The sequence below is a fragment of the Portunus trituberculatus genome, chromosome 9, assembly GCF_017591435.1.
Source record: "Portunus trituberculatus isolate SZX2019 chromosome 9, ASM1759143v1, whole genome shotgun sequence".
NCBI classification, from domain to species: Eukaryota; Metazoa; Arthropoda; class Malacostraca; order Decapoda; family Portunidae; genus Portunus; species Portunus trituberculatus.
The window spans coordinates 1,526,424-1,536,983 of record NC_059263.1 but is presented as its reverse complement, the minus strand read 5'-3'; the positions used below and the strand labels follow the sequence as shown (position 1 = coordinate 1,536,983).

The window sequence follows — 10,560 nt, the reverse complement described above, 5'->3', positions numbered from 1 at the left end:
CCACGTATACTGTGGACATATTATGTTCCCTTCTTATGCTTCGTCTTTGCCGCCACTGTTTGATGAATATGTGAAAATAGATTTACACAATATTCCTGGCTAAACTACACATCCATCAATTGTTAAGCTTCTTTACTGTTGTGTTCACTGTTCAGGCTAGTAGTTCAGCTTTTGGACACAATTTTCAAACCATCGGTACGGCACTTCTGTAGTGTACGGTACACAAACTCCCTCACCAATTATGCATGCTCTTATCAAACTGAATTTTATGAGTGGCCGGTTTGGGGATAAATTTCAGAGTATTGCACGTGTAGGCGGCTCCTTATTAGATGAAATGGCCTTTCTACCCTTACTTTTTACCTGGAACATGTCAACTAAAGGGATTCTAATAGACATCACTGGCCAGAACTCGACATAATATCAAACCAAACCTTTCTCAACTCTACTTCATGTCCGCCTCCCTCGCCAATCCTTGTTCCTACGTTTTTCATGTTTGTTTATGAGAGAGAGAGAGAGAGAGAGAGAGAGAGAGAGAGAGAGAAAAGCATAGGGTGGGAGGTGGTACAGGGGGGGAATGGAGGGGATGAAGAAGGAGCAGGCCTATGATACACATGAGGCAGTTCAGCTTTAGCCAATGACAGCTACCATGAAATTTTTTTTTTACAGATGTCACTTTCGTGGTTATATTTTGTAGGAACACTCCTTCAAGTAAGGAGCCGACTGTACACTACAGAAAAATTTCATTTATATTCCTTTCTTCTAAACTTATCCTCAAAAATAGTACACGCTTTAAAAGTATACTCTTAAACATAATCATACTTCTAAACACATTACCTGCAAACTTTACCCAATTGCACCACAAAGGTCATCATGGTCATGTAGTGTCCGCAGAGCTGGTGACCAAGCCCATTGGACTTGGAGGGAGAGAAGGCTTGAAAGGAGATCCACAAGTAGTTAGCTGTACCCATTTATTGAGCACACCAGGACATATTTGACTACAAATCGTATATAGTAACAATGACTATTGATAATAATGGTAATCAAAGAGGGAATAGTTATAAAGCAAAGAAACAAACTCCTCACAAACAAGATGCCAACCGACTGGCATGATAAACTAAACACTAAAATGGAAGGAGCAAACATGGCTGTCATTCATCAGGCAACATTTGTAAGGAGCTTGCCACGTTAAACCTTTATTCTTCGTTAAAATTGATGTTCCAGCGTGTCCGCTACTCTGTATAAGCACCGACTACTGCAATAAAACACAAACAAGAGAAATCTAAAAAAAAAAAAAAAAAAAAAAAAAAAAAAAAAAAAAAAGGCAAGTATCCCTCGCGGTCGGGGCGAGGGCGGGCGGTGGTTTGGTTAAGGTAAAGTGACACGGGTGCCCTAGTAAGAGGTAAGTCTCCATTCACACAAACAAGGAAACCTCACTGTTGTCATTCTTCGTAGCCACTACAAATGTTGCAGTATTTAGTAGGTTTAATACGCTCGGTACAAAAGGCGAGAGTCCGTCTCTAAGTGAGTCCCAGTGCATAATGACGGCCTGCCGCTGGAGCTGACCAGGCCAACGGTTCCAACGGCCGAGTAAGGCAGGCCGTGGCCCAGGAGCCACGTCTACCCCAGCGGCTTCCTTCCCTCGCCCTTCCGGAAAGAACAACGCCACTTTATTATATCTCTCAAGGACGTACGGACCAAGTTAGGACCGACAGGTCCCCGGGCTGGGGCGCCTACAAACTAGACGACATGGGATGTGATGATGCGCGAGGGTGCGGCGACGACGGTGATGATGACTGTGGTGAAGCGATGAGGCGAGGGGGTGAGTGGTGACGCGATGAGGTAATGCTAGACACGGTGCGGGGCGGCGGCCCCACGCACACACACGTACACAACACAGCAGAGCCAACCAACACAACTCAAAACTCCGCCGCGGCCCTGCGGACGGCCCGCCCCTGCGCTGACCCCACTGTACAAATAGGCCTATTTTTCAAATATATTCATAGAACAAGGAAAAATAATAATAAAAAAAATCCTGCCAAGTCTCAACACTGCTGGGCCAGCTGGCATTGCCAGTCCAGTCATCACCAGGGGGGGGAGGGGGGAGGGCCCGCTAGCCTCTGCTTCATATCTTCTGGATCTTCTCGCCCTTGATGACAGGGTTGTTCCGCCTTATCTCTTCCGCCCCATGCTCGCGGTAGTCGAAGGTGCAGCGGTGCTCGTTGCTGTAGCGATGCACGGAGCAGAACAGGCCCTCACACCGGCACGTGAACCCTGAAGCACAACACACACTTCTTTACAATAAGACACACACAAAGCCTAGTATCAACGTGGTTATGCAGCAACCTCTGCAAGAAATGACATGCAATCATTATTTCCAAAATTAAATTCAATAAGGATCATTACAACAATGTTAACCATTGTAATGAATTTACTATGAGAGAATACCAAGCCCTTTGAACACCCACCTGTCAGCCCAACCTTCTTCTTACACATCTGGCATTTGTTTTTCTTCTTCTTGCCAGCATCCTTGTCTGGGCTGGCCGGGTCCACGTCCTCCGAGGCAGACGCCCCGCCCTCTTCCCCACTTTCACGCTTATCCGCCGCTGCCCCACCCACCTGCAATCCGCATACAATAGCTTGTCACCTTTGTTATTACCCATTACTACAATCTTTGTTCTTAAATCAACTTCTGAAGCACACAACAGTTTACAATGAAAAGTTATCAAAATTTAAGAGCTGGTAAACCAATTACTATGAACAGTAACTACTGATCTAACAAGAGTTACAGTAGTAATGATAAAGCTTATCTTCAGTGATTGTGTGTTCCCTTTTGTTAGCAAACCAAGAACATATTGGCTTTTGAATACATATCTCTCATCTTAGCAGATTCTGTAAGGTAAAGAAAGCAGGATACAGTTGAGACGGGAATGGGAAAGAGGATATATTTTGGGGGATGATGACTAGATTAGGATCATGGTAGGTAAACAGCAAACCAAATCAGGATTTGGTGTGGAGATGGCAACGAGTGGCAGCAATGGCTTGGACAATAACATCACCCGGTTGAGTGTGCATCTTGCAGAGCTGGCTGGTCCTATGGACGTCACACTTGGCAGCAACTTTCATAAGAGAATACATTACTTATGTCTTGAGTGGCTCAATTACCCAGACAATTTTATCATATTCATGCATTCAAGGCATTATCATTCTTGACTTCCTAAGTACTACATACTTGCAATTGTCTGCTTTATAAGGCAAGCCTTCCATTCTGCTGCCTTGCTGAATTACCAGAACAACTATTACTAGTTTATCACTATTGGAAACCACAGTTATGCCTGCCATTCCTTTGCCAATGCCTACTTTTCAGGTCAAATGTTGTAGGTCATTGTACAAGCATGGTTGCCACCATACCAAGCTTCATCACAACAGTACTTTGTACTTCATAATCAAAATGACTGGGGCCTGACTGGTGTTTTCACAGAAATATTAAATTCTTTTCAAAGAATTTCCTGGAAAAAAAAAAAAAAAAAAAAAAAAAAAAAAAAAAAAGTTTTGTTCATGTCCAGCATAATTATTCAAAAGCCTGCAAATGAGGCACTCGGAGGCAACAGCAGAAGGAGTACTGCAAGATCACAGTCAATCATGAGTTATATTAGAAACCACCTTTCTAAAATTACATATAATTCCATTATATGACAAAATCCACTGGAAATAATATTCTTCTCCCATTAGGTGGTGATGGGGCAACATTTGCATACAAACAGAGAAGCTTATTCCATTCATTAATGATGTACCATGCAGGTAATCAACACTTGGTATTGCAGTGGAGGTACAACACAAATTTACAACAAAGACAATCTTTTCTTAGTCTATTGTTGTTCTTGGCATTAAATTTATTTATAAAAATGTTCATAATAAGTCAGCATCATGGCTGCTGGAACATTACAATTCCATTAACAAGTTGTTTGTCTTGTAACAGACAGCTGTTTATTTTAAAAGGTTTTGATAATACCTTACCTCATAATTTGGGGACAAAAATCCCTTCAAGTCACTGAGCACTTCAAATAACATTACCACTAATGCAAATTGTGGAATTGTTAGGTCTTCATTGCAAGTTTTACCAACCTGTGTAAGGGAGGGAACTGTTGGCTGAGCAGTGGTAGTGGCAGCAGCTGGGGTTTGGTGGAGGGCGGCAGCTGGAGGGGCAGGGCTGGATGCTGCCGGAGAGGTGGGAGAGGTCACACTGGAGGGTGGTTGCTGTTTCTTCTTAAGAGCATCCTTGTAGCACTTCGAGCAGAGCCCATCAGTGTTTGGGGACCCAAAGAAGCCACAGCCAGTGCGGCACAGAATGGGTCCGGCCTCCAGCTGGTTGCTCTCTCGCTCCATCCTCCGGTCAATCTGATGGGGAACCAGTCTGCTGTTACTGTGTATCTAAATCAAATCTTTACATTTTCTTTCAGTGCTTCCCATCACCTACAAATAATTACAAGATCAGGCACTACCACCAAGTAATGATCAAATTATAGAGAACATTAGAACATGTGCATGAGCAAATTCAACTAAAATTGGCTACCAAAATTTCTCAGTTCAGATTGAACACAGAACTTAGAATTGCCCATTATGGGTAGCACATGACAATTGTGCTGCCATCTTTAAGGGACAACATTACTGATTCCTTGCCTTCCTATTCCTGTCCTTCATCAGTAGACAACCACCATAGTCAGCCTGTACAGACACAACAAAACCACAAACTATACCAAAGAGGTAATTCTCGACTGCCACATAAGATGATGCTTTACTTATCACACCACATTATGATATTGCAAGAACCTGTACTGTATTTCAGTAAATTTTTCTATAATATTCTCATCTCCATCACTGAGAAGATGGGGAAAAAATTAAATTAAATAAATAATATAGATTAATTAAAGGTATTGCCAATTACACATGATACTATGCCTAGCATGCATCTTTTTCTTCTTTCATTGATTTTGGCTTCAGGCAGCATTAGCTGCTATTTGGCCTTCAGTGATTCTGCACCCACTATAAATATCGTAAGTACCAAGAAACCAGTGCAATATCACACTAACCTGTTGTTCTCCTCCTGCCAGAGTTGTGGATGGGGTTGGGGCGGGCAGCTGCTGGGCTGCCTCACTCCTCTGTTTTTAGACACCTGCTACTTCCCCTCACACGCACACACGCACACACACACACACGCACGCAGGAGCTGGCTTGCACCAACCACTGCTGCACCTGATGGGCTGGGCCGGGCTGTGCTCTCAAAAGGATGCACAACCAACTACCTGAAATATAAATACAAACAATTAACAACAAAGCTTTTCTCCTTTTCACGATCTATATTCATGTCAAAATGGAGAAAATTCCAAGGAGCCTTGGCTTATTTCAAAGTAGGTTCAAAATCATCATTAACCATTCTCCATAATATACATAGATATCTTCCTGTTGTCTGTTTCTATCCCATAAACTGTTGTAATCTAACCACCATAACTAAGGAAAACCACTATTATGACACAATGGGAAACATTTGACCAAGCTTTCCTATTTGGCAACCATGGTCTCAGCAGTGAGGGTGATAATAAAGATAGGCAACAATGCCTGGCATTCAAGTGACTCAACCCTCCATCACATCCTGGACATAAAGCAGCACAACAACTCAACAGCAAGTTACTGCCTCAACACAAGAGTGCACAGCTCCTCAGGACCAACCCCACGACCCTTATCATGTCATTCACTTCAATGCATCACCCCTCAAATCCTTCCCAAGGCTGCCTTCTCTCCTTCATTTTCACAGATACTCCGAAGTGTTCATGATGAAGGCGAGGGCCAACTTAAACTGCTGCCATAAATCTAACAAATGCAATTTTGCAAGCATTTTTATGTACAAAGTTTAGTAACAGGAATACAAAAAATATACAATAAACAATTAGACAATCTACATTAAACAGCCAGAGGGCAGAGATAGTACATGTTAGAAATTAGCTGAAAACTATCAGTGATGATACCAACAGTATGAACACATGAAAATTCCTAGTAAATTTCATCTTTTTCCCGGTGCCAATGGTGGTATGGTTGCTTGTACCACAGAGTATCAACACATGAAAATTCCTAGTAAATTTCATCTTTTTCCTGGTGCCAATGGTGGTATGGTTGCTTGTACCACAGACTATCAGTCACTTGAGACATTATTTCATGCTGGGAATTATGCTCCTACTGTTCCTCTTTTAAATATTTACATTTTGATTATCTTCCCTCGGGTAAATTAGTTTTCTCTGTAATGAGCAAAATAGCTAGATTTTTTTTTTTTTTTCTTGACAACCCCCAAAACAAAATTTTGCTAGACATTCAGTTTTGAAAAATAAGATGCACGATTTACAATGACATTGCTTCTTATAACATCCACCACTAGACATACATACACACACACACAAACCACATCCCTCAGTAAACACAGTAATGTAAGCAAGAGCGGCAATGGTGCAGTGAATGGCTGAGATCCAGAATCCTGGCCTTGGTCAAGTCTTGGTATTGGAAGCCCAGTCAGTTTTTCCTTTGTGGCTATAGGTCAAGAGAATCAGAGAAGGTTGAGAGACTCCTACAAGTGCTGCTACATCTAAGTTACAAGTAACTGAGTAAGATATATGAATCTATGAAACAAAACCTTCCTTGGACATCAAAATGGCTATGAGAGAGAGATATATCCACACATAAATGATCCACATTCATCCGATTTCCTCTCTGCTCTGTTCCACTTCCAACCAAAAGACAAACACAGACGAATGGCAGCCAACATCGAGATAAAGTGCCTGATGTCATACAATGTGATGAAATGTATTCAACTGGTGACCTATATAACTAATCTAGCAAGACCAGGTGTTTCCATAGAGGGACTTAGGCTTTTCTAGGTGACAGCTGCAGTATTTGGAATATTATTAGTATTCAGGGAGAGACATACCAGTGCTGTACAGAAAGCTAGTCACAAAGGTAACTGTCTTTCCATGTAACTTAGTTTATGCAGTTGTGGTTTGTTTTGTCTTCCTCCATAAGCCTCTTTTTACACGCTGTCCTTGTTCTATTGCACACACTGACAGCTGCCTTCCCGACACTATTCCTTCAGCAAAAGGACACTGCAGCTCTTCCTTAGCTTTTGCTGTAACACTGCATCTTACATCTAGACACAGTTCTTGTGTTGGTAATCTTTCTGATGATATAAGTTCAAATAAACCACATCAACAATGTATACATGTTTCTCTTTGAATTCAGTGACTCACCATTAACTCGTTGCAATACACATGCTAAAGTTGAATAATTCATTTTTCTGACTTGCGAATAATTTACAATTTACCAAAGTAACAAGAAAAGGGGTTCTGACTATTGAGCAAAGTCATCAAAACATATTTAACTATTGTGTGGTTACATGTCTTGCTGCCCACCAACTTTTTCCTCCAAAGCTACAGGTTTGCATTCAGGCCACTGGGATACGATCAGATTCAGGAGAGAAACAGGCCATGAAAGATGATTTGCACACACACATACAAGCTACATGGTTTCAATACTAGTACTCCAAAAACCCAAATCTGTAACAATTATTCTGTTCAATGTAATAACTAGGTATCTTACATCAGCAAACCACTATTTTCCTTTTGGGATGATAAGTACACATTACTCACCTCAGGATAAATATGGTGCAGCTAACAAACAATCTCAAATGAAGATTCAATCATTCCAACACAACAGACTTCCACACTGGTCATTCATCTTACAACATTTACTGACACAACTATCCTCCCAATGGCAAATGCTTTCAACTCTGAAGGTAAAACATATAATCACTTGTTTATGACACACCTATATATTAGGAGTGGAACTAGGAAAAAAAAAAAAATAAATAAAAAAAAAAAAAAATAAATAAATAAATAAAATAAAAAAATAAAAATAAATAAATAAATAAATATAAACTATATTTCAAACATAGCCAACAACAAAGTAATCTTTATTCTCTGGCAGCAATCAAACTTTCTAGTTCACCTCATACCAAGTGACTGACTCCCCTATCTCCCTAGAAAGACAAGAATATGTACCTTGTCTGGCAATCCCTCAATACAATGCTCAATCATGTTATCAAACACATCTTATCTGCATAATAAGTATGTCAACTGGTCCTTACAGTGGAAAGTAAGACAATGTACAATGTAGATACAAGTGGCTTTTTTCAGCAATGCAATATCATTTCTTCTGCTCACCTGTTTACCTATAGTGTGTGTCAAGGTAACTCAGTGTGATAACTCCATTGTGTATGCTAACCAGAGTGCAATTTTGTACTCAATACAGTAATGACTCCTTACTCATTGAACACCTAACATGTTACAAACTGCTATTCCATTTATCAGCTTTAATGATCAGTAACTTTTTACTTAGGAATTAGCCACTTTCTATTTCTACATCTTAATAATGGTTTCACAATATGCTTGTTTGTATCCTGATATACTGGTTGACTTAGAGCACTTCATATACACTGACTTGCAATACTTTCTATACAATTCTTTACATATTACAGGATAAAAGATTCATTTCACAATCACCATGATGGTAACTGGTTTTTCCTCATGACTCATACTTGGATCAGATCTGTGTGTGCTTGTGACTCAAAGGATGGACTCAAACCTGATTCAAACCACTCCCCTCACAAGACACAGGCCCTCACACCACCACTCCCAAACCAGGACCTGACATGAATCCTACAAACCCTGACGGACAAACGGAGACCAACACACTCACTGAGCCAACTGAATGGACCACAGTTGAAGACACAGCTATACCCTCTCACATGACTAAAGGGACCAGAACACTCACTTCTCGCCCACTTGAATACACTACTAACCAAAGCTAACATCCACACCAATGCACTCAACCAACCACAAAAGCCTATGCGACTCAACTTATGAGAACTTTTAAAAACTAGTACAATAATAAACTATAAAAAGCAAAATGCAACATCTATTACCAACAAACCTGAGAGAGAGAGAGAGAGAGAGAGAGAGAGAGAGAGAGAGAGAGAGAGAGAGAGAGAGAGAGAGAGAGAGATGCTTAGTAATGGCTTCTCTACCACCTGATCGCCTGAGTGAGTTCACCCACACAACCTTCCTAGAACCATGTGATTGATCTGGTTTATTCCACCTCACCTCCAGCCCTCCACTGGCTTACTTAACTCGGCACACACTGGAGCCCTCAGACCACAAGACCTTGACAGAGAAAGTTTCTGCATCAATTTCCCTTTTTACCAATTCTGACTTCCTTTTACTCTCTCTCTTTCTCTCACACACAAATTGAACAACAAAGTAGAGAGAGAGAGAGAGAGAGAGAGAGAGAGAGAGAGAGAGAGAGAGAGAGAGAGAGAGAGAGAGAGAGTAAAAAAAACTGTGAAACTTGCAAGGAGGAGGAGGAAGAAAGAAAAGAAGGGAGGGGAGGTAAGGGTTGAGAAAGCAGGCCAGCAACCACTGCCCTACTTCTCACCACAATCACTATCACCACCACTATCACTTGTCACTACCCCCAACCACCAACCATCGCATTCACCACCCCACCGAGTTTAAATTCACTGTTATTGCTCCACTTAGAACTCTGCTGACGTACTTCAAACCCCCACCACCCATCCTCCACTTCACTATCATCTCCATATGACCTCCATCCACCACCACCACCATTACCTCGATGTATGGCGGGGCGTGACTAAGATGGCGGGGGTGGTAGGAGTAGAGGGGGAGCCTAATGACCTTGTTGAGACCGAGGCCAGAGAGAGAGAGAGAGAGAGAGAGAGAGAGAGAGAGAGAGAGAGAGAGAGAGAGAGAGAGAAACGTACGGTCATTTCCATCAAACAAGCAAAAATGCATGACCCAGCCTGGCAGTGACCTAGATCTCTGACACAACGTTACCACCACTACCTTTGTCCTTCACCATAACCACCACCACCGCCGCCGCAATTGGGTCCACTAACATGCAACTTCATCTAAGTCGAGAACTAACACAAGGTAACATCAGCAACTTTCCTATTACTTATTGGTGTGTGTGTGTGTGTGTGTGTGTGTGTGTGTGTGTGTGTGTTGGGTTTTTCCGTACCCTCTGTACTGAGCCTCGTATCTGTATCTTTGTTAAGCGGAGGGCAAGTTGTTCTCACACGTAGTACAGCCGCAGCAAGAAGCAGCTACGTAGTCGCTTGCCAGTAGCTATAACCCTGAACACACAGACAAACGAACACCAGAGAAGCCACTCGAAGGTTTTTCCAGCATCACTGTTACACACCAACTATCACCACCACCACTACCATCACTACTCGCACAACCGCAGAACAGCCTTCACTATCCATCGCCACCCCACCCTCCCCTTCACTATCACTGATATGGCGTCTGGCTGGCGACACACACAGACACTACTCATCATACCCAGATTCGTACCCTCGCCTCGCCACACTTTGGCACAGCATAGGGATGTGAGGTTTTCGTCCGGTTGTGTCGATTCTCACTGTGGTGTCACCATCCCGACTGTGGC

The 10,560-nt window shown here is 42.1% G+C and overlaps 1 protein-coding gene across 10 annotated transcripts in view; it reads right to left on the bottom strand.

Annotated features, from left to right (window-relative positions):
* Nucleotides 1-951: 951 nt before the first annotated feature.
* LOC123501162 (zinc finger A20 and AN1 domain-containing stress-associated protein 6-like) overlaps nt 952-10,560 on the bottom strand; it is a 45,238-nt gene continuing 35,629 nt past the window's right edge. For 8 of the 10 annotated variants that reach the window (XM_045249782.1, XM_045249785.1, XM_045249783.1 and 5 more), the window contains 5 exons: nt 5,088-5,300; nt 4,678-4,722; nt 4,123-4,395; nt 2,466-2,616; nt 952-2,271 (listed from right to left, as the gene is read on the bottom strand). In XM_045249782.1, the coding sequence (XP_045105717.1) occupies nt 2,123-2,271; nt 2,466-2,616; nt 4,123-4,395; nt 4,678-4,698 (594 nt within the window). In that variant the 5' untranslated portion in view covers nt 4,699-4,722; nt 5,088-5,300 and the 3' untranslated portion in view covers nt 952-2,122. Of the gene's footprint in view, nt 2,272-2,465; nt 2,617-4,122; nt 4,396-4,677; nt 4,723-5,087; nt 5,301-10,189; nt 10,330-10,560 lie in introns of those variants that run through there. The other 2 variants (XM_045249787.1, XM_045249788.1) reach the window with 2 other exon arrangements.